Raw genomic sequence first — 24,006 nt, 5'->3', positions numbered from 1 at the left:
GGGGTTGGAAATGACGTGGTCACAAGCCAAGGAATGCTTGGAGCCACCAGAGCGAAGAAATCCCTCCCAGGGGCTTTTGGAGGGAGGGTGCCCCCTCCCCCCTCCAACAGCTCGATTTCAGACTTCCAGCCCTAGGTTCTGTGAACGAATACACTTCTGTTGTTTTAAGCCCCCTACTTGGTGGTAATTTGTTAGGGCAGCCCCAGGAAGTTAACGCCGATAGTGAGGGGCATTGTTGTTTAAACCCCGTAAATGAGTTTCAGATTGGAACGTGACTGGCTTGCCACCTTTTGGGATTGGGCTGTTGCAGGTTCAGGTGGCGCCTGAAACCCCCCGTCAGGTTTAATAATTTGCTAAAAGGATTCCCAGAACTCAGAAAAACCATTACAGTCACGGTTGTGGTTTATCATAGCAAGAGGACGCAGATCAAAATCGGCAGTAGGAAGGCTTAGGACAGGGCCCGGGAGAGACCAGGCGCGAAGCTTCAGCTTCCTCTCACGGTGTGGTTGTGCAGACGGCATCATTTCTTACAGCGGTGACATGTGGCAGCATGCATGAAGTATTGTCACCCAGGGAAGCTCCTCAGAGCCTTGGTGTCTAGGGATTCAGTTGGGGACTGGTCATGTAGCGATGGCTGATCACCCCGATGGCCGACGTTAGTCTCCAGCCCCTCTAGAAGTCACGCTGATACCATGTGGCCCAAGGTCACTGTTCTCAGGACATTCCCGGGGCTTAGAGGTCAACTCCTAGAATCTGAAGACAAAGGGCCAAACCTTTCTTTGGGGAGGACTAATCCTTTACTGCACAGATGATCATGTGTCCGTGAGCCCCAACTCTGGGACCTACCGGGACCTTGTCCTTTGTGTAGGCACAGATTCTCGCATGTTGCTTCGTCCTGGGTATACTGGTTCCTGTATCATGCGGTGGGGGGTGGCCGGTAGCGGTCAGTGGAAAAACACAGAAAAGAAACGTTAAGAATGGTGACTATCAGAAAAGGTGAGTGTGTCGGATGCCTGGATGGCTCAATCGGTTGAGTGTCTGACTCTTGATTTCGGCTCAGGTCATGATCCCACCATTGTGGGATCGAGCCCCTCGTTGGGCTCCATGCTGAGCGTGAAGCCTGCTTAAGATTTTCTCTCTCTCTCCCTCCCCCTCTCTCTCTCTCTCTCTCTCTCCCTCCCTCCCTCCCTCCCTCCCTCCCTCCCTCCCCCTCTCTCTCTCTCTCTCTCTCTCTCTCTCTCTCTTTCTCCTTCTCCCTCCCTCTCTCTCAAGTAAATAATAAGAAGGGTGAGTGTGAACTTGTCCATTGCCACACGTATATGTCGCACATAGATTATCACAGCGCTTTGGGAAATGACGCCCGTTTCCTTGTGAGAATCAGACCAATGTATGTTTTGCATTTCGCTCATAACAGGCACTGTCCATGTATCTGGGAGGGGCCCCTGCTGGCCCGGCAGGGACTGGCAAAACCGAGACCACCAAGGATCTAGCCAAAGCCCTGGGCCTGCTCTGTGTTGTAACCAACTGCGGTGAAGGCATGGATTATAAGGTAAGGCCTCGTCGTCCCTCCCGGTGCTGTGTTACTGGGCAGAGAGCTAAAAGTGGGGCATGGCGGGAAGGCATCTCACCTCATTCTCTTCCATGAAAACACATGGAGGCGGCTGGAAGAGTCGAGCTGAGAATCTTTCGCCCCCGGTCCCAGGACATACACGGGTCGGCTTTGTTAGCAGCTTGGAGAGCAAGCGTCGCAAACAGAGATGCCACCAGAGCCACATAGATAACGAGGAAAGCAGCAGATAGAGACAATAGGGTGTGGTGAAGACTGTGGCCAAGTAGAAGGCAGTGCTTCGGCTGCGGGGGGGGGGAGCCACTGTTTAGCTGTGGTTGTTACCACTTGGGAAAGCGGACCCGGTGTTGCTAGAGTTTCCAGTATTTCAAGAGAGGCCAGAGATCTGGAGTCTTCCATGCAAATCCTTAGTTTGTAAAATCCTGCGAATGGGAGCTGGCCCGTGAGAGGGTCCCGGAAGTGTTGCCAGAAAGATCCATTCGTGGGGTGGTTGGCCAGCTGCCTCTCCGCCAACCTGATGTTCACTGTCTGCTTTAATTTAGGCGATGTCTCCGCAAACGTATCGCTTGCGGTTTGAAAGATAAAAATTGCCCTTGTCCTGCCATTTCTCTCATTCTAGGCCATTGGGAAGATTTTCTCTGGCCTCGCCCAGTGTGGGGCCTGGGGCTGCTTTGACGAGTTTAATCGAATCGACGCCTCTGTGCTGTCGGTCATCTCGTCCCAGATTCAGACGATCCGAAACGCTCTGATCCATCAGGTGACCACGTTCCAGGTGAGGCTGAGCGCGGGGCCTGCCTGGACCACATGCTCCAGGGCGGAAACCTCACCAGGTGCTGGGTAGTCGCCCTTCCGCACCAGGCTGCTGACAGATGATTTGACAGACTTCTGCTTTCAAATTGAGATGGTTGCGTTTTCCAAAATTATCAGCATCTTTGACAGTTAAGGACTGCGGTATTCTAAGAACTTCGAACTAATTCCGGACGTATGCAGAGTTGCTATCGGTGGGCAAGGCAGTGTTCTCAAATAAGTGACGTACAGGGTCCCCTTTAAAGGAGAAAAACATTCGTGGTCACTTCCCAAGTTTGAGAAAAAAGGCAGCCTTAAAGATGAATGTCCCATGGGGCGCCTTGGGTGGCTCAGTCGGTTAAGCATCCAACCTCGGCTTAGGTCATGATCTCACGGTCTGTGAGTTCGAGCCCCGCGTCGGGTTCTGTGCTGACCGCTCAGAGCCTGGAGCCTGCTTCGGATTCTGTGTCTCCCTCTCTGTCTTCCCCTCCCCTGCTCACTCACACATTCTCTCTCAGCACAACAAATAAGTTAATAAATAAACAAATAAATAAGATCCATTCCATCTGATGAAGCTGGATGAGAATTTGGAGAAGCATGATCTAATTATATGATCTGCACACTCCAGAAGTGGGTTCTGTAACAAAAGGGACCAGAGTGGCCGGACCAGTCCCCTGCACCAGGGCCTCTCTGATCCCAGTGTATTTTGCTTCCCCTCCTGCCCCTGTGTCCCCATGTGCCCTGCACTCTTGTCACCTCATGACACTCGCCCTGCAGACGCACCATGTCTTGTCACACCGTATGTGTCCCTGTCTGCCTGGAATCGTCCGTCCTTCCTTTGTGCCTGAAATCTCCTGTGTATTCTCTGAGGTCCTACAGAGCCTCAGAAGTTCGGGACCCAAATGTGGCTCAGGCTGTTGCGGGTTCGCTCGGGGGTACCTCCCTGGCCCTAGCCACCCGCCTGCTTTCCTCCCGGGCCTCAGTGTGGCTCATTGTCGAGAGATTATGTAAACTAGGCACTGGTAAACATTTTCGGGATTCCCAGAAGGGCTTTGGGTGGATTTCCTTTTAATTCGTTCTTCTGAAATCGTTCAGGGCTGGCCTTACTGCTTGTGAGGGAGGGAAATTGAACCTGCAACGCATTCAGGCTAAATAATAAATAACCCGTCCGTCATCTCCGGGGGGCAGTCTGGGCCTCCTGTGGATATTGGGACATGGGTGGGAGTGGTCTCAGTGCAGCCTGGGGGGACGAGACAGGGGGAGCATCAGCTACCTGCTGGGCTGCCCCCCTTGTCACCGAGGCCACCCGTGCCTCGTAAAAATAGAATTTCCTATTTTTTGTCTCTATGGTGGACCAGCGAAAGAAATAAAATCGTAAGCTCTTAGCAAAAAAAAAGTTGAGGCAGGTGAAACTCAACTGTAGGCTAAAGAAATTCAAAATGTTGAGATTCCTGCAGTTTGTTGGTCCCCAAGGCACCCGGAGGCTGAAGAGGTGGGAAGGGTTGATGTCCAGGCGCCTGGGGGGCGGGGTTGAGGCTGGATTCGGGGAGTCACGGGTAACCTGAATGAAAATCCACTTTGCGTGGGGCGCCACACTGTGTGCTCGAGCACAGATCGCCTCGCTCAATCGCCACAACCTTGCGGAAAGGGAAACCGACTCAGAGAAGTTAGGTGACCTGTTGGGGCTCACACAGCACCTCGGACCATCCCCAGGCTGCACTCCTTCCCCCCACCTGCCACTTCTCAAGTGTGCAGACCCTTGATTTGGATCAGAGTTTGGGGGAGGGCAAGGCTTGCCCCCCAGAACACTCAGGCCGTAAGCACGAGGGCTCTACGTTTGACACCCGGAAACGGAAGGGAGCTGAAGGTGATGTCTGCCGGCCGTAACCCCCTTCCTCTCCTGTCACCCTCCAGTTTGAAGGGCAGGAGATCTCCCTGGACTCGAGAATGGGCATCTTCATCACCATGAATCCTGGCTACGCTGGCCGCACGGAGCTGCCCGAGTCAGTGAAGGCCCTCTTCAGGCCCGTGGTGGTGATCGTGCCCGACCTGCAGCAGATCTGTGAGATCATGCTCTTCTCGGAGGGCTTCCTCTGGGCCAAGGTGAGGCCTTGTGGTTGCCCGGCCCAGGCTCCGCCCTGGCTCTGCTTTCGGACTGGGGGCTTGGCAAGTTTGCATTCTGTGTGGCTTGCTTGCTGTCTCTCTCTCTCTCTCCCCCTCCCCCCATTCTCCTGCCCCTTTTTAAAATTGTGAGTTTTATTTTCAAATAATTTGACTCCCAAGAAGTGACAACCAAAGAGCAGGGAGTTCTGTGTGCCCCTCCCCCAGCTTCCCCAGTGATGACACCTGACACCCCCAAGGCTGGTTGTCAGAACCGGGAAAGTGATGTGGGCGCTGTGCTTTCAGCTCAGCTACAGACTTTATCTGGATTCTGTCGGGTTCGCTTGGTCATAGAGCAGCTCAATCTGGGCACCCGTACGTCCGTTTTGCTTGTAGAATGCTGTCCCTTTGCTCTCGGGTCATTTTCTTTCTTTGTTCGTCATTATCTTTGATCACAAAAGACGCTGGCCAAAAAGATGACTGTCCTGTACAAGCTGGCCCGGGAACAGCTCTCCAAGCAACATCACTATGATTTTGGACTGAGAGCCCTGAAATCGGTGTTGGTAATGGCCGGAGAGCTGAAGAGAGGCTCTTCGGAACTTAGAGAGGTAGGGGCCACATGTACTCACGTCCTCTGGGTCTTCGGTTCCCACGCACCTGACAACCGCCGGGATGGGTGACGGGCTACTATGTGGTACTCGTGGGAAAGGTTTAGCCTTAGCTGTCACTTCGCTGGGTTGCTGGCCTCAGTTGGGTCTCTTAGCCATCATATGTTTTGTTTTGTTTTTTCTAATTTGATTTATTACCATAGGTCAATTTCAGTGTCTCCACGGCACCACAGTTTCTGATGCCTCTGATCAATCCACAATTGCAGGATGGTGGGGTGGAGGGATGGCGATAAACCCAGGCCTCAAGAAAGCACGAGTACGAATTTTGCGTCTTTTTCCGCTTTGCAATGAAAGCACAGGGCCTACTCTGAAGCAGACTTCAGTCAGTGCTGCTCTGTGGGCAACGGGCTCACGTTTTTCTCTGGAGACTGTGCTGACAGTGCTTGGTGTCTCAAAATTTATAGAAAATTTCATAAGAGGATTCCTAGACCAGTGTCCGGGTCTTTCAGAAATATCTTTGAAGATGTCCGTTTCATTCCATCCAGGATGTGGTGCTGATGAGGGCCCTTCGAGACATGAACCTGCCCAAGTTTGTATTTGAGGACGTCCCTCTTTTCCTCGGTTTGATTTCCGATCTGTTTCCTGGACTGGACTGCCCGCGTGTTCGCTACCCCGATTTTAATGACGCCGTAGAACAGGTGCAGCAGGAGAACGGCTACATTGTCTTACCTGTCCAGGTGAGGCAGCGTGAAATGACTTCACGGGCTTCTTCTGGGTCCTTTGCATTGTTTTTGTTTTTTTTTCATTAAAATAGAAATAATATAACATTTACTATCTTAACCATTTTTCCCTGCCTTTTTTTTTTTTTTTTTTTTTTTTTTTTTTTTAGTGTGGTAAGGTACACATACCATAAAAATTTCCGTCTTACCCAGTTTTAGTCCGGGGTAGTAGTGTTAAGTATATTCATATCGTGAAACAGATCTTCAGAACTTTTCCATTGTGCGAAACTGAGACTCGGTCCCCGTTAACCAGCGACTCCCCCCTCCCCTCCGCTTCCCCAGCCCCTGGCACCTACCTGGCACCCAGCCTTCTGCTTCTATGAATCTGACTCCTTTGGGGACTTAATGTAAGTGGAATCCTGAGGTATTTGTCCTTTTGTGACTGGCTTCTTTCACTTTGCATGTTTTCACGGCTCATCCGTGTAATAGCATGTGTTGGAATCACCTTCCTTTTTAAGGCAGAATAGTTTCCCACTGTATGTACGTATCACCCACCCATTGTTTTTGGCATAATATGATAACTGAAGTATTTGCTTTGGGGTCCAACCATTATTAAATTAAATGTTACCGATAAGATTTTGATCATCTCAAGTCTGTAAGGTTGTATATGTCATCATTAAGCCATGAACTGCCAGAGTGTTCTGCTGAGGGTCTAAATGCCTAAAGCTTCAGGACCAGGGTGGCCGCCTCTGGTCGGGCTATCTCGGGGCATCAGGCTACCCAGAGGCCTCGGGCTGGGGCAGCAGGTACTGGCCACAGATGAGAGAGCTCTTGGCACCTTTCCTGGCGCTGAGGTTTTCCTCTGGATGTGGTTGTTTACAACAACGTGTTTTCTGGCGGGAATGTAAAATGGGGTAGCGGCTATTAGAAAAACAGCCCGGCAGTTCCCCAAGAAGTTGCACACAGACTTAACCATATGACCTGTGTATCTCCCCAAGAGAAATGACATGTGTCCACACAACTTGTACACAAATGTTTGTAGCAGCATTATCTGTAAGAGGGGAAAAATGAAAACGTGCAAATGTCCACCCATAGATGAATAAGCAAAATGTGATCTATCCGTGCAATGGGATTTTACTCAGCCACGAAGGAGAATCAAGTCCTGACCCACCATATAATGTGCATAAACCCTGAAAACGTGCTGAAAGTAGCCAGACGCAAAGGCCCACATATACCGTGTGATTCCATTTATGTCATTCCATCTATTTATGGAGAGGGGGCAGATCCATGGGAACACACAGCACATGAACAGCACCCGCAGCTGGGGGCAGGGCTTAGAAGGGTTGACTACGGGTGCAGAGTTTTGGGGGTGGGGGAACGTGTGATGAAAACCCTCTAAGACTGAATGTCGTGATTGTGCCCATACTAAAACCCACCGAATCGCACACTTGAGATGGGTGAATCGCATGGTAAGGGAATTATAGCTCAATAAAGCTGTCCTAAAAAAAGCTGTGTTACCCTAGCTACCGATGTTTGCCCCACAGGTGGATAAAGTGGTTCAGATGTTCGAGACCATGTTGACCCGCCACACGACCATGGTGGTGGGGCCCACGGGAGGGGGCAAGTCCGTGGTCATTAACACCCTGTGTCAGGCCCAGACCAAGTGAGTATGACCCCGAGGAGGGGGCCTCGTTGCCCGGTCGTGGTGGTATTACCTAGTTACACTTTGCCTTTTCGATTCCTGGGAGGTTAGGTTTGTCTTAAAACTCTGCCTTTTTTTTTTAAATCATGAAAGTAAAAAGTTCATTCGTGTTTGAAACTACATACAGCTACCACGGGGAAGACATTTTCAAGCCAGGGTGTAATCCAGTCAGAAAGGAATGTGAAACATTTTTAATACCTTAGCTTCATGGCCACCGATTATTTTCATGACCCAGTCAGCTTCAGAATCGCATGCAATACAGAGTGAAACATACAGTCCTGAAAACTGAAACCTGAACACATCAGTGTCCTAAACACCACTTTAGACTCGAAGTGTCTCGATTTGTTTCATTGCTGAGTTAGTCCACCTATTTTTATTTATTTTTGTTTTTATTTTTTTAAGAGAGAGAGTGAGCTTTTTTTTTTTTTTTTTTTTAATGTTTATTTATTTTTGAGAGAGACAGAGACAGAATGCAAGTGGGTTAGGGGCAGAGAGAGAGGGAGACACAGAATCCGAAGCGGGCTCCAGGCTCTGAGCGGTCAGCACAGAGCCCGACGTAGGGCTCGAACCCACGAACCGTGAGATCATGACCTGAGCCGAAGTCAGACGCTTAACTGACTGAGCCACTCAGGCGCCCCTAGTTCACCTATTTTAGAAGGCAAAACAGTGACCCTTGTGTGCATCACCCTGTGACCGGGATCATCTGTGAGGGAAGTATTTCACAAACAACCTTATAAAGATATTTCGAAAATTAACTGGTTAAGTTGTATTTTCTTGGTGTTCAGGTTGCTCCTTCAAAGTAAGGCAGGACGCTCACCATTATGCAACCCTTGTTATGGTATCAGAGTGGCCAAAAACAGAGTGTCCCCTCCCCAGATGAGTTAACCGTTGCCAGCCCAGTGGGAGCTAGGAAAGGGATCTCACACTCCGGATACAGAACATTCTAAAGACCTGGAGTGAGTTGTCGTGCCCATCCTTGTACTGAAAACAGGTTTTCTCACCTCTCGCTCTCCTCCTAAGTAATAACTAGGTCCCAGAAAGACTTTGCTGCATGCGAATATTCCAGCAAAAATCTAAATCAAGACTTACGATCTTTGTGATGTGAACATTTCTAGATAGTCTATATAAGATCAGTGAGTGAGTGACTGCCGTTTTTTCTTAATTCTTCTTATGTTTCTTATGAGAAAGCCACTGGACAGTGGCTCCCTGGTTTCAAGTGGGTTGTGCCATAGCCCTCCTGCCTTTTGTTCTTTAATTAATTCATTGTTAGGTAGTTGATAGAACTGTCACATATGTGTATTTGCACGCCACCATTATTTTTAGGTAGTTAATTATGAACTGTTTGTGCGAGGTGTGGTTTTCTGTAGACGAATTCATCCCATCGTGTTGCAGGAATTTGCAGGCATTATGGTGGCAAATGCCCCATCCACATGACGTACAAAGTCAGCAGCACAGAGCAGACATCCCGTAGATACGAGAGATTGAGCGTTAGTGGTCCAAGGGTGTGTTACGTAGTCCTGGACGACTGTTGTCTCCTGTACACGTATTATGAAATCTTTACGTAAATCGTCACAGGCACGACTACGTAACTTAGCTTCTCATTGCCCTGAACAGGCAAGGCTCTGCCTTCAGTTCAGACCTCGCTTGTGCTGGGGCCATATTTTTGGTGAAACATGGTTCCCTTGCATTAAAATTTTTTTTTTTAAGTTTACTTATTTTTGAGAGACAGAGTATGAGTGGGGGAGGGGCAGAGAGAGAGGGAGACACAGAATGTGAAGCAGGCTCCAGGCTCCGAGCTGTCGGCACAGAAGCTGATGCAGGGCTCGAACCCACGGATCGTGAGATCATGACCTGAGCCAAAGTCGGACGCTTAACTGAGCCACGCAGGCGACCCTGTTCCCTTGCATTTAGTGTAAGCCATTGACGGTAATGGAGAAGCCCAGGGGAGAGTTTGTGTGGGTTGCATTTGAAATTTTGGACTGGATCCCAAACATCTAACCCCCACCTAGGCAGCCCAGACTGTTTTCCTAATGTGTAGTCCACCTGGACCACAGCTGCAGCCTCTCTCCTTGGGTTTAGGCTCGGGCTGATGACAAAGTTGTACATCCTAAACCCCAAAGCCGTGAGTGTCATAGAGCTCTATGGCATCCTGGACCCCACCACCCGAGACTGGACAGACGGGGTGCTGTCGAACATCTTCCGGGAGATCAACAGGCCGACGGATAAGAAGGAGCGAAAGTGAGTACCTTTGTAAATGGGAGAGAGCCTGGGTTAGCCTCATATTAATTATCTGAATGTTACAGGTAAGGAAAAAAAAAAGACAACGTATAGTATTGTAGTTTCATGCATGGACGCCCACAGACTTAGAGTCAGATGTCGAAGGCCCTGCTCACAAAGTGCTAGATGCCATGTCAGTTCTCTGTGTGTTATCTCTGTCTCCTCAACTGCTAGGATACTCTGCTCTCTATAAGGATACTTGTCCTTGGCTAAGGGCCCACCTGGGTAATCCAAGATGCTGTCATCTTGAGATCCTTAACGCCTGCAAAAATCTTTTCTTCCCCCCAAATAAGGTCACAGTCACAGGTTCTGGATGGACGTATCTTTTGGGAGCCAAAAGTACATTCAATCCATCATACACGGATAGGGTATATGAAATACTTTCCTTTGCTCTTAACCTTACCGTAAGGAAAGTTGGTGTCAAAACCAGTGACCAATAGCAATTGATATTCTCAGTTTTAAGAAAAGACTGAGACTCTGATCCTATCCGTCTCCACACACAGCTGCTGCTCAGCTCCAGCAGATTGTTCCCAGGCAGGAGCGCAGGTCTGTGTTTTCAGCCTTCCGGGTTGCAAGAGAAGCATGAAGTTGTATTATTCTTCAGTGTCAGTGACTGACTCACACAGATATTATGGTTTGTTTGTTTTTTTCCTTTTGATTTTATGGGTCAAACCTCTGGACCCAGTTGGGTGCTCTGTGTCAGGTCCTGGCTACAGAACCCTGGGAAAAAGACATTCGTCCTGAATGGGAAAGGGACACCAAGTTCCATGAGAAAGCCTGGCTTACTTTTCTTGGGTTGCTATAGGTATATTTTATTTGATGGTGATGTGGATGCTCTGTGGGTGGAAAACATGAATTCTGTGATGGACGACAACAGGCTGTTGACGTTGGCCAATGGTGAGCGCATTCGGCTTCAAGCGCACTGTGCTCTGCTCTTTGAGGCAAGTAGTGATGAAAAATAATTTTTAATATGTCTTGCAGTTAAGAATTTAAATGTTTATTAAATTGGTAATAAATATAGATGACCAAAGAAAATCCAAACAGTGCAAGAAGAGTTTTTATGATGAGGACAACTCAATACTTCCCTTACTCTTCTTACTCCTCTTTATCCCGGAGGTAACTGCTTTTCATTCTTGGGTTGTTTCTGCTGATCATTATCCTGTTGTCTGTACAGGACACACTTAGCATGCTGTTTCTTCCCGTATCAAGTTTACACAGTATCTACGCTATGACTGCTATGAAAGCGAGAGTTCATCTCTCACAACGCTAGCTCACTCCCCTCCTCAGAATACTAAACTAAACTGATTGCTACATCAGTTAAATCAGTAAAAAGTATTTACATTATTATGAATATGGAAATATTTACTGTAGAGCCAACTAGTATACTGCTATTATGTTTGCTTTCTTTTTGAGCCTTTTTTTTTTTGGTCTTAGTTTGTAGTTGCCTTCTTTTTTTCTCTCACACTATTTGCCTTTAATTTTCTTTTCATTTGTTTTTGCAAACTTTCTATCATAGCCTCTGAACCTGTTTCATAGCTGTGGCCCTGAGACTTGTTTTCACTTCAGCTTAATGTTAAAGTTGTTCCTAAGTTGGCCTGCAAAATTCACCAGTGCATGCGTATTTCCTTACCTTATTGGCTGACTGAACGGTGTCTTTTTTTTTTTTTCTCATGAAGAGATAGGTGTGTTAATATTGCTGGTTTAGATGGGTATGTGTTAAGTTTTATACTACCCAATCTCAACTATGTTTTAAAAAATGAAGAAAAAAAATACTGAAAGGAAAACAGTCCAAAACAATGTTTATTTCTTGGTGTTGGTATTTTGGGTAACTTATTTTCTTCTCTATAGTTTTCTATTTTTGTCAAATATTCTACAGCATATTAATTTTCATATTAATTTATAGTAAAAGAAAAGTTAAAAAGGTGCTACATCAGAAATGTATAACCTTCCCATGATAAACCTAAGTGTTCAGTTGGAAGCCTCATGAAAGCTATGTTAATCTGGGCATGACTTGAGTTTTATGCAGTTGTGAAAACTTTGCCCAAAGCAAAGGCCTTTAAACATGCCATTCAGCTGTTCATAGCTTTAGACGTGACTGATTTCCTTTATTTCTCTAGGTTGGAGATTTACAGTATGCCTCTCCTGCAACTGTGTCTCGATGTGGAATGGTTTATGTGGATCCTAAAAACTTGAAATATCAACCGTACTGGAAAAGATGGGTTAATCAAATACAAAACAAGGTGAAAATTATTTCTAAAATGAACTTAAAAGTTATTAGTATTCGTGCCTAGCTGAATAAACATAATCCAGGGGGATGTTTGTAGTTAAAGCCATGACCTTGACCTGCCTGTGATCTTAAGCACAGTGTCAGAGCATCAATAAATTGGATGAAAACCTGGAAGACACACTTACTAGATTTCCAGATAATTCCATAGCTGGTGGGATAGGTAATCTTTTTTTTTTTTTTTTTTTTCATTTCTTAAGCTTATTTATTTATTTTGAGAGGGAGGGAGGGAGGGAGGGAGGGAGGAGAGACAAGCTGGGGAGGGGCAGAGAGAAAGGTGGACAGAGGACCTGAAGCAGGCTCTATGCGGATAGCACAGAGCCTGATGCGAGGCTCAAACTCACAAACTGTGAGATCATGACCTGAAGTCGGACGCTTAACCAACTGAGCCACCTAAGCGCCCCAGGGCTACGTGATGATTCCAGTAGTCGAGATCAAGGGTTGACATTTTTTTTTCCTGTAAAAGGATTGAGAGTAATATTTTAAACTTTGCGGGCCGGCTGGTTCCTTTTGCAACTACTCAACTATACCATCGTGGTATGAAAGCAGCTAAAGTACACGAATGGTCATGTCTATGTACCAATAAAATTTTATTTACACAAAGAAGTGGCAGGCCAGGTTTGGCTTGTGGGTTGTAGTTGGCAACTCCTGCTGCAGCCAAGCCCAGCTGTTGACAGACTTCTCTCTAGAGGGGCCCAGCTTTTGCTGAATTGGACGAATGCAATGTGAAGGACCTAGCTTGTCATGTAATTGAGTTCTGACGGTTTTAGTTGACCTCAAACGATGTCATGTGTCACATGGCTGCTGAAATGTGTACTGTAACAAAAGGCTTCATTGAAAAGTATAGAGATAGGTGTGACAGTCATGTGAAGGTAGTGGCTTGACCACACACCCAGGACACCATGACTGCGTTCTCAAAGCGACGCAGGTGGTTTGGGTGTATCACTGGAAGGACTGCTAGGCTGATGGTGAATTGGAAACCAGGACATAATTATCCCAGAGAAGAGAAGACCGAGGGAAGCATGATAGGACCATTGGAGGCACCGTCGTAAGGGAGAGAGAGTTGTGTCAGGGCCCGTGCGACCCCTGGTGGTCCTCAGAGCCTTGATAGGGAGAGGGGCTTCCACTGCTTTGCACTCTTTGCAAGGTGACTGTGGCCGCACCACTTGAACTTGAAGATAATCAGCCCCATTTCTGTCAAGTGGGACCTGTTATCCTCCCTCCCTCCCTCCCAGGTGGCGGGGTAGATGCTATGGCAGTGAGACGAAGCGCTTTGCAATGAAAGTGCACCGTGAAGGACAAATCTCTCCACAAACGGAAGGCGCTGTTATCGGGGTTTACTCACCTGCCAAATCTACCCTTCATCAGAAGACCTTTCTCATCCCTCTTTCGCCAAGATCAGCTTTCCACTAACTTCCCCTTAAAGGAGCCCTCGAAAATGCATTGCAATTCTGCTCTTTTATAGGCAGAGCAAAGCAATTTAGAGAGTCTCTTTGAGAAGTATGTGCCCTATCTCATCGACGTGATTGTGGAAGGGACAGTGGATGGAAGACGAGGCGAGAAGCTGAAGACCGTCGTTCCACAGACAGACCTAAATATGGTGAGAAAATATCCCTGTTAGCAAAGAGAGAAGCTTCCCTAAAGGTGGACCCACAGGCCAAGGGAAGCAGAGATGCCAGAGGGGTAAACTGTAACGTCACAGGTTGCTTTCTTTGGCGACCCCGTGCAGGACAAGGTGCCAGGCTCCATCTGACGGAACCGATAGGGTGGGTCATAGGTTCCCACCGCGCCGGGACCTGGGATCCCGAGGTTTATGACCAGAACTGACCCTGGGGTGGGGGAGTGAAATGAATGGGCTGATCCGGGATTTGCCTGGGCACCAGGTAACCCAGTTAACCAAGATGTTGGATGCACTACTCGAAGGAGAAATAGAGGAACCAGACCTTCTGGAGTGCTATTTCTTAGAGGCTCTGTACTGTTCTCTGGGAGCCGCTCTGCTCGAGGATGGAAGGATTAAATTTGACGAGTGCATTAAACGCCTTGCTTCTTTGCCTTCTGTTGATACGGAAGGGGAATGGGCCAGCCCCGGGGAGATGCCAGGTAAGATCTGGGCGTAGCCTGTTTTCCTACTCACAGCGCTTTGCGGGGAGGGTTTTGGAGGAAGTGACCTTGCTTCTCCATACGTATGCCCGTACGGGTTTTCCAGCTCGCTGGCTTCTGTAGACACACGTGCAATGGCCAGACCCCCCCGGGGTACCCTCAGAAGTTCCAGCGTGTGAGCTGCTAGAGCAGAAGCCGCACTGGCTTGTCTTGTTGAGTCTAAACTCCTCCCCACCCCAGCACTCCCACCCTCGCACCCTGAGTTTAGTGAGGCGCTCGCTTCCTTTGCTGCTTAAGTTTTTAGAAATTTTCACGCTTTGCATGACTCTGAGTTTCTTCTCCTTTGAATTTCTCTACCTGTTTTTTTAAGACCACCTCTCTAATTTTCATCTGCTGTATTCCTGAGTATTTTCACAGGAGCTGATCAAGGGTGGATCCGTAGGTCATTCTTAGGAGATCTTCGGGTTAAGGTTTTTAGCTTGCGTGTGAAGAAGGTGCACCCTCCGAGAACGACGTGTGACGAACATGCCTTTTTCAGGAACTCTGTGTGGCGCTAGGATCCATCTTTGTGAGCGGGGGAGGGGCAGAGAGAGAGAGGGGGACACAGAAACCGAAGCGGGCTCCAGGCTCCGAGCTGTCAGCAGAGACCAACACGGGGCTCGAACCCACCGACCGGGAGATCATGACCTGAGCCAAAGTTGGACGCTCGACCAACTGAGCCACCCCGACATCTCAACTTTGTCTAGTTCTCAATGATATTTGAACATGACTTGGCCGGTCACCATCTCTCTAAGCTGTATCCTATCATCATTACCCGGGGCGTTCTTTGTAAACAGCCAAGTAAAGTGGTCCCCGGGCTTCCTAATGGGGAGCACTGTGCTCTCCACCGTCCTGCTCAGGTGCCGGCTTCCTTGCCGGGCTCCTCTTGAGCTGTCTCCTCAGTTTCCCTCCTACCAACTCCCTCCCAGCTGCTCTTGGACCTGCTCAGGGGAAACCTTCTACGCCCTTCTAGAGACGTCTCTCCACCTCTTTCCTGTGAAAGCCACGAGTCCTCGAAAGGTTGGCTTCGAGCTCTGTCTTCTCATCCCACTTGCTTCTCAGCCAACAGCCGCCCGCCCCCCTTTCAAATCCCGGCTCCCCTGGAAGTGCTTCCGGTGAGCGTGTCCGCTGCCGTCTCCACCGGAGCCCACGGGCCTTGGCGTCCTCGCCATCCCGACCTTGCCTGGCGTCCGACGTGGCTGACCACTTCCTGCCCTCTTGAGACGTCCCTCCTCTTCCCTGCCGGCCGCTCGTCCGTCTCCTTCCTCGCCTCGGGGTTTGGTCTTCCAGCCCCCTTTCGCGCTGCGAGTCCTCACGGAGCGCTGGCCGCGCGCTCACAGCTTCGGCCTGCCAGTCTCCTTCCCTCCTGAGCCTTCTCCTCGTTCCCTAGCCCTGTCCCGAAATCTGTCTGTGGGCTGTCTGTCATTCATCTGTCTACTCGTGTATCTGTTGTCTATCCGCCTTCCGTCCCTCTACCTATCATCTATATCATCTACCCACCTCTTATCTCTCTGTCATCTGTCTGTCCGCCTTGCACACGGCGACCCTGACACTTTCTTCCCCCCACCCCAGCCCGTCATTTCAGCCTGTCGGTCTCCACCCCCACATCTCTTGGGAGCTCTCCTGTCCGCTCTGCCCTGGGTAAGGTGGGAGCCTCACGGACAGATCTCCCAGTCTCCACTCACCTCCTCCAGATCCGTTTTCCACTACAGTCCTACTGATCTCTGCAGAGGCAGGACCCGATCACGGGTCCCCCTGGAGACTAATGTCACACGCCCAGGACCGACGGGGTGGAGAACAAGCCCCTGAAATGGCCCGCCAGGCTCTTCACGCAACAGCCCCGCAGCCCTTGTAGCGTTGCCTCATCTGCCCACCGTGTGCACTCCTCACTTACTCCTTTCTGGTCCTCCGGCCACCCCGCCGTGCTCTCTTCTCCCTGACGGCCTCCCAGTGGCCCCCAGTTCTCTTGGCTCGGGACTCATGCTTCAGGCCTCAGACTGGATGGCATCTCCTTTGGGACGGCTCCCTCCCCGTGCTGGCTGCAAAATTGGGTATTGCTGGGGCCTCCGGGTGGCAGTCTCTCTGGGAGCAGGTGCACGAGGAACCTTTCTTAGAGCTGGTTTGCGTAGCACCCCTGATGTTCAGGTACAGAGGAGTGTGGGCTGCGGGGCGCCTCGAGGCGCCCCGCGTGCCCCGTGGCACCTGGTGCTTCTCTGACCTCTTCCCTGCCCCTCCTGGTCAGACGTCCTCCCGGGCGCCCGCCGCACCTGCGCTTGCCCTGTCGCAGAACGTAGCGCTCCGCGTTGACATTGCCTGTTGACTTGCCTCCATTCCGCCCCCCACCTGGCCGCCAACAACTGTAAGCCTAGGTTCCAGGGTTGTCCGCCACCGAACTCTCTCGTCCCCAGGGAGGGGGCTCAGCGTGTACCTGCCCAGTGGACGGGAGTGTAAGTTCGAAGTACTCGGTTAAGTTGCCATCCATGGGGGCGGGTAGCATCAGTTTGTCTTATGCATGTCCCGGAGCTGACTCTGTATTTCCGTGCCTATGACTGAAGCGAAATGGACCATTATGTACCACAGGTCACCTCCCAACCATGTATGACTTTCATTTCGATTCTGCACAGAAGAAATGGATACCGTGGAATAAATTAGTTCCTGAATACGTTCACGTCCGCGAGAGGAAATTTATCGACATCCTGGGTGAGTGAGAACCAAGCACCTGTTCTCAGTGTATGGCTCTTGTCCTGTGAGGAAGCGAAAAAGATCCGGGGGCCTCCGTGGCCCCCTGAGTCCCACCCAGAGCGTTGGTTCGGAGAAACTGAAAAGATTGAGCCGTGGGCCTCACCAAGAGGGTGGTGTTTCTGATTCTGTTTATGTGCGGCTGGCTCTGAGGGTCTTCAGACGTCTGTGGTTCTCGGCTGTCGCCTGACAGGTGGGGTGGGGATAGGACAGTCCGCTCTGCCCCCCCCCCCCCCCCCCAAGTCTCCACGGGCCCCCTGCAGCCTGGAGAGCTGGCCGGCTGTGCGAAGGAATGAAGGAAGAAAGCGAGAGGAATGAGCAGGGCAGCGTGTCGTGAAAAGGGCTGCCTCGCGAGGTCGTCCACCATGGACGTTTAATGGGTTGTGCCGTATTTTTAACGCACCCCTCTGGCTATTTAGAGAACATAGTGGCAGGATGACTTCCCAAAACAAACGTCTGGGTTTGGTTCCGATGGAATGAGACATACCCATTTCCCCAGGAACCGGTCAGGACTAAAAACAACCCGTGCAGGGGCAAGCCAGACCTGGTCTCGTGGTTTCGTTCTGTCTTTGGAGGAAGTTGTTGGTCAGGAAACCAAACCCTGCAGATATGTGACTGATGTAAGCCATGGAGAAACTGAGTTTTTAACATCCCGAGTATACATCGGAGTCGGACGTGAAGAACGGTTTGGGGCTTCTGAATCTGGACCGTAGCAGTGACCGCACAGCTGTAGAAATGTACCAAATGCACCAAAACACACCCTTAAAATGGGTGGATTTTATGGTGTTTAAGCGATGCCTCCGTAGAGCTATTAAAAATAACGATCGGGGCAGTGAGATTCCAGACGGTACCCGTATACTCATTTTCAAGGTCACGTCTTGGGGTTTGGCTGACGCTTTTTATGGGACGTTCCAGGTTGCCGCATGCTCCCCTTTGACGTTTCTGTGATGCCCCCCTCCTATCGTGTTCCCCAGTTCATACCGTGGATACAACGCGCACCACCTGGATGCTGGAACAGATGGTCAAGATCAAGCAGCCGGTTCTTCTGGTTGGTGAATCTGGCACCTCTAAGACAGCCACTACCCAGAACTTCCTCAAAAATCTGAACGTGGACATGAACGTAAGTCGTGGTTGGTATCCTGCTGGGTAACAAATCACCCCCGTGCGTAGCAGCCCAGGCCAGCGGTTAAGCAGCACAGAGCCTGGAGCCTGTTTCAGATTCTGTGACTGCCTCTCTCTCTGACCCTCCCCTGCTCGCACTCTGTCTCCCTCTGTCTCAAAAATAAATAAACACTAAAAAAAAAAAAAAAAAAAAAAAAAAGGAAGGAGGCTGTCAATTCTCCTTTCTATACTCAGAGTTGCCTTACATGGGCCACCTGCTCATCATTTCAACTGTCCTGGCTTCAAACAATTTTTATTTAATGGTTTTTTGTGTTTTTTTTTTTAATAACCAAGGCAAGATTCTGTCTCCTCCAAGAAGCTGCCTGTGCTTCTCAGGATATCCAGCTGATACATACTTGTCCCAAATCCACTCACTGACTCAGTTCTCTGTTTTTGTTAATATCTGCTCATCATTTAATTTTCCAATTCCTGTTTTGGCCTCCTGGAACCTCAGAGGGGAGAAGAGTTTCCTGCGACTCTTCTTCTGACTTCTTTCTTACTTAGGCTTGTTCCCCGGGCCCTGTGACCCTCTAGGCCAGGGAGTGGTCAGCCAGGCTTCTCGATGGGCATCACATGAAGGATGTGGGCAAGACAGGGCCGGACTGCCCGCGGATGGTCGAGCCCAGTCACAGGTGCACGGAAACGGGGTTTATTCAGCTTGAAGGATGTCATTGTGGAGGGCACAGAGGGGATGTTTATAGCCAGAGGGACCTAAGAGTTTGTGGGGTCAGGCAAACAGCATCCACATTCAGAACGCTCCCCCACGACGCCCCTCCGTCGGGACTCAGCAGCTGGTGCTCATCGGGCCGGCAGTCACATCGGTGCACATTCGTTATGAGGAGACGCACGTTGACCTTCGTTGCATGTGGCTCCCGTGCACCTGTCGGCACCTCTGAGGACAGTGCCGTCTGCAGCAGTGGTTCTCAAAGTGTGGTCCCTAGGCCAGCAGCATTGCCTGAAAACTCGCATACACGATCCTAGACCTTTTGAATCAGAAGCTCTGAGGATGGGGCCCTTTGAGCCGTTTGGCACAGGCCCTCCAGGTGATTTGGGTGCATAATTAAGAGCGAGAACCACTGACCCACGAACCCTCACCAAGTGCTCTAAGAAGCACAGTGAGGGGTCCTGTGTGTGCCCCGTGCATGGGGGAGGCTGTCCACACAGGGGCCCGGGGCCTCCCTCACCTTTCTCTCAGCAATTAATTCCAAAGGTGCTCTCTCTGGCCTATTTATTAAGACATAGCAGGCATGATAGTAACTTCTGGTTGAATATTACTTTGTCATGTGGAAAACGCCTTTGGGGATTTCATCTCCTGTGATAAAATCACCCTATGAAGTAGTCCAAGCAGATGCTATTAAAACTGTCTTACAGATGAGAAAAACGAGGTTCTAAAAGGTTGAACCTCTTTGGGGCGCTTGGGTGGCTTGGTCGGTCGGGCGTCCGTCTGACTTTGGCTCAGGTCATGATCTCGTAGTTTGTAGGTTCAAACCCCACATCGGGCTCTGTGCTCTCAGCTCAGAGCCTGGAACCTGCTTCGGATTCTGTGTCTCCCTCTCTCTCTCTCTCTGCCCCTCCCCTGCTTGCCCTCTCTCTCTCAAAAATAAATAAGCATTTAAATAAATAAATATTAAAAAAATTGTTTAAAGGTTAAACCTCTTTTTGGAGGTCACTTAGCCAGACCGTGCAGAGCTGAGACCCCCTAGTTGACATTGTGCCAGAGGCCCGTGTGTGGTGACTGGTCATGCTTGGCCTCACACAACCTGCTGAAGGGGAAGAATGCTGTACCGGCACACGCTGGGTTATAGGAAAGTTCAGATGCCGGTGAATTTGCAAAATAGACGGCAGCGCACGGCCCAGCATTTCCCGCTGGTACTGTGAAGAGATGACCGCCTTCTGGAACGATCTCTCTCTCTCTTCCAGATTGTGTTAATAGTCAACTTCTCCTCCCGCACCACATCTCTGGATATCCAAAGAAATTTGGAAGCAAATGTTGAGAAGCGAACCAAAGACACATACGGCCCGCCCATGGGAAAGCGCCTCCTGGTGTTCATGGACGACCTGAATATGCCAAAGGTGGTGTAAGGTTAAGGAGCAGGGGGCAGTGGGGCCGGGCCGCGTGCTGCGCTTGCGTCGCTGTGTGTGCGCGTGGAGTCCGTGAGTGTGCGAGCACGTGCCTTCGTTCTGCATGGTGCCCGCGGGGTGCCGGTTATGGGAGCCAGCTCTGGAGACAGTGTTACTGGAAAGTTCTACTGACACAGCGGGACTCTTCCTTACTGATTGCTTTCCCAGAGGAGTTAGGCAGCAGGCAGCCTCCAGGCTTTTTACAGCATGTATCTGAGTAGGTGGTTTCTCGATGAGCCAGAGCTTGGATGATAGTGTCGTTCTCAGTCCCAGGTACATGGAAAGCATAAGGTCAGACACCTCCCAAGGATTCCTCTGGATTTACCAAGGAAGGGAAACTTTAGCATGCAAGAGTGTGTTTCTGGGGCCGGAGCCTGAGAGTTATGAAGTTTTCTTAGTACTAAAATTTAAATTTATGTAATTTCTGCAGAACCATTTTTTTTTCCTCTGAAAATCTATCCTCTAGATGGACTGTGTGCAAAGCCAGGATTCATCCACCCATCCATCCATCTCTCCTTCCATCCATCTATCCATCCACCCACCCACCCAGTCTTCCTTCCTTCCTTCCTTCCATTTGCCCATCCGTCTATCCATCCATCCACCCATCCATCCACCTACCTTTCTTCCACCCATCCACCCACCAACCCACCCATCCATCTGTCTGTCCATCCATCTTCCTTCCATCCTTCCATCTGCCCATCCGTCCATCTATCCATCCATCCACCCACCCACTGACCCACCCATCCATCTGTTCATCCATCCATCTTCCTTCCATCCTTCCATCCACCAGTCCGTCCATCTATCCATCCATCCATCCACCCACCCACCCACTGACCCACCCATCCATCTGTCCGTCCATCTGTCCATCCATCCACCCACCCACTGACCCACCCATCCATCTGTCCATCCATCCACCCATTCATCCACCTTCCTTCCCTCCACCCATCCACCCATCCATGCACACACCCACATACCCTTTCATCCATCTGTGCATCCATCCAATTAACGTGTATTTATTGAGAGCCTCCTATGGGTCTGGTGCTGTGCAGTGATGAACAGAACATAAGTAGTCCCTGCCCTCATGGAGTTTACAGTTGAGTGAGGCAGACAGATAAAAAAAATAATAATTACAAATGAATCTATAGTTGCAAACCTTGAGAAGCCCCATGAAACTAAAACCAGAGCGCTCTGAGAGAGTAAGAGGAGAGATGAGAATTAGTTCAGATGGTTAGCAGAGGCATCCCTGAGTTCTGCTTTACGATACTACTGTTATCTCCTTTCTTTAAAAACTAAATCAAGGTGGATGAATATGGCACACAGCAGCCGATTGCCTTGCTGAAACTGCTGTTGGAAAAAGGCTACCTGTATGACCGTGGGAAGGAGCTAAACTGCAAAAGCATTCGGGACCTTGGCTTTATTGCTGCGATGGGAAAAGCTGGAGGAGGCCGCAATGAAGTTGATCCGAGATTTATTTCACTGTTCGGCGTCTTCAATGTACCATTTCCTTCAGAGGAGTCTTTGCATTTAATTTATTCCTCCATTCTGAAAGGCCATACCTCGGTAACTTGATTTTAATTAGCAGTCTAGGGGCGCCCGGGTGGCTCAGTTGGTTAAACGTCTGACTTCGGCTCAGGTCATGATCTCACGGTTCATGGGTTCGAGCCCCGTGTCGGGCTCTGTGCTGACAGCTCAGAGCCTGGAGCCTGCTTCGGATTCTGTGCCTCCCTCTCTCTCTCTGCCGCTTCCCTGCCATCACTCTGTCTCTTTCTCTAAAAAATAAACATTGAAAAAATTTAATTAGCAGTCTGAACTAGAGGGCCTTCTGTTGGGTAGAGTGTTTGCATGGCCCTCTTAGGCATTAGACACAGCAGGCACAAGGCCCACGGTACTTTTAGGGGCACACAAAAATGTTTTCTTTCAAAACTGGAAGAAAAAATATCCAGTCTGGATTATATGCATCTTTATATCAGTGCGGTCATAAAAGATAAAGTAACATATTTTTATGGAGGAAGGGGCCCAGAAGGCAAAAGTGCCTTGGGTCCACGGAGGTCATGACGTGGCCCTGAGCTACATGTGTCACATTGAGCCGCAGCAGTGAATTAACTAGGGGACCAGGACCTGGAGTCAGGCCCCATGCTGCTCCTTGGGCAAGTTCGTTGAGCTCTCCTAGACCCAGTTCTCATCTGGAATGGGGATGACGACGGCAGCCACCTCACCGAGAATGCACGTAAAATGTGTGGCACGGCGTCTAGAACACAGCAGATGCTCATTAGATACTAGTTACCGCTCTTTTTAAGTCGATTTAACTTGGCCATCCCACAAATGGAACCCGTGCATTTAAATGATGACCTTCTGCTCCCGGCATTTCCCTCCTAAAGTGAGGTTTGCACACGGTCTTCAGGGGCAGGAAAGGTAAAGGTGTGGAGTGGCCAGGTGTGATCACCAGGGACTGTGAGCACCTGGTGTTCCGTGCCTTACCTTAAGCCATTCGCTTCCAAAACCGTGAGGTCTGCCCTGGTCCAGTCAGACTCCAGCGGAGGGCTGGTGTGGGCTTTGGTTTCACATCGTGTTGACTTGTCAGTTAATGAGAAAATCTAGGGAAACAGAGCAAATCAGATGGTGAGTTTCTCTGGCTTTTTCAGTTTTTTTCTTATCTCCTCTTTTTTTTTTAAATTTTTTTTAACGTTTATTCATTTTTGAGACAGAGACAGAGCATGAATGGGGGAAGGTCAGAGAGAGTGAGACACAGAATCTGAAACAGGCTCCGGGCTGTCAGAGCCCAACGCGGGGCTCGAACTCATGAGACTCAGGACCACGAGATCATGACCTGAGCCGAAGTCGGACGCCCAACCGACTGAGCCACCCAGGCGCCCCTCTTATCTCCTCTTTAAAAATTATGATAGGGGCGCCTGGGTGGCTCAGTCGGTTAAGCGTCTGACTTCAGCTCAGGTCACGATCTCACAGTCTGTGAGTTTGAGCCCCGCGTCGGGCTCTGGGCTGATGGCTCGGAGCCTGGAGCCTGCTTCCGATTCTGTGTCTCCCTCTCTCTCTGCCCCTCCCCTGTTCATGCTCTGTCTCTCTCTGTCTCAAAAATAAATAAACGTTAAAAAAAATTAAAAAAAAATTATGATAAAATTCACATAGTGTAGGATTCGTTGTTTTAACCACTTTAAAGTACGGTTTACTGGCATTGAGTACATTCACAATGTTGTGCCATCATCACCACCACCTTATTCCAGAATATTTTCATCACCCAAAAGTAGTCCCGCTATCCCATCCTTCAGCCCCTGGCAATTGTTGATATGCCTTCTGTCTCTCTGGATTTGCCTCTTTTGGACATTTCATATAAAGGGACTCGTACACCACGTGGTCTTTTGTGACTGGAGGCTTTCATCTGGCATCATGTTGTCAAGGTGCATCCGTGTGGTGGCACATATCAGTGCTTCACTCCTCGATGTGGCCAGATGATGTGCCACTCGTTGTATGGATAGACCACATTGGCTTATCCATTCATCTATCGATAGACACTTGGGGGGGTGTCTTTTCAATTTTTAGGTGTTTCATGAAAGCATCATGGCTGTGAGTGACAAGCTGACCTTCTGCACGTTGGCGCTTTACAAAACCATTGTGCAGGACCTGCCTCCCACACCATCCAAGTTCCATTACATCTTTAATCTTCGGGACCTCTCAAGAATTTTTAATGGTCTTCTCCTCACCGATCCGGGGCGGTGAGTTTGTCTTCTCTCCATACCCCATGTGGCTCATGGGTATGATGGTGGATTTTCTTTTAAGACAGAGGACTT

The 24,006-nt window shown here is 49.6% G+C and overlaps 1 protein-coding gene across 1 annotated transcript in view; it reads left to right on the top strand.

Moving 5' to 3' along the window:
• The window catches only part of DNAH10 (dynein axonemal heavy chain 10), a 150,885-nt gene that overhangs the window by 83,669 nt on the left and 43,210 nt on the right, over positions 1-24,006 (top strand). The window contains exons 33-48 of the mRNA XM_060612080.3: positions 1,415-1,549; positions 2,187-2,339; positions 4,268-4,456; positions 4,915-5,061; positions 5,607-5,798; positions 7,325-7,443; positions 9,562-9,720; positions 10,565-10,700; positions 11,877-11,999; positions 13,509-13,643; positions 13,927-14,143; positions 16,763-16,882; positions 17,896-18,041; positions 20,003-20,155; positions 21,503-21,763; positions 23,759-23,931. Of these exons, the coding sequence (XP_060468063.3) occupies positions 1,415-1,549; positions 2,187-2,339; positions 4,268-4,456; positions 4,915-5,061; positions 5,607-5,798; positions 7,325-7,443; positions 9,562-9,720; positions 10,565-10,700; positions 11,877-11,999; positions 13,509-13,643; positions 13,927-14,143; positions 16,763-16,882; positions 17,896-18,041; positions 20,003-20,155; positions 21,503-21,763; positions 23,759-23,931 (2,558 nt within the window). The remainder of the gene's footprint in view (positions 1-1,414; positions 1,550-2,186; positions 2,340-4,267; positions 4,457-4,914; positions 5,062-5,606; positions 5,799-7,324; positions 7,444-9,561; positions 9,721-10,564; positions 10,701-11,876; positions 12,000-13,508; positions 13,644-13,926; positions 14,144-16,762; positions 16,883-17,895; positions 18,042-20,002; positions 20,156-21,502; positions 21,764-23,758; positions 23,932-24,006) is intronic.

The sequence above is a fragment of the Panthera onca genome, chromosome D3 (assembly GCF_046562875.1).
Source record: "Panthera onca isolate mPanOnc1 chromosome D3, mPanOnc1 haplotype 2, whole genome shotgun sequence".
Lineage (NCBI taxonomy): Eukaryota > Metazoa > Chordata > Mammalia > Carnivora > Felidae > Panthera > Panthera onca.
Note: the sequence above shows the minus strand (reverse complement) of the source record. Positions and strands in the feature narration are given on the sequence as shown.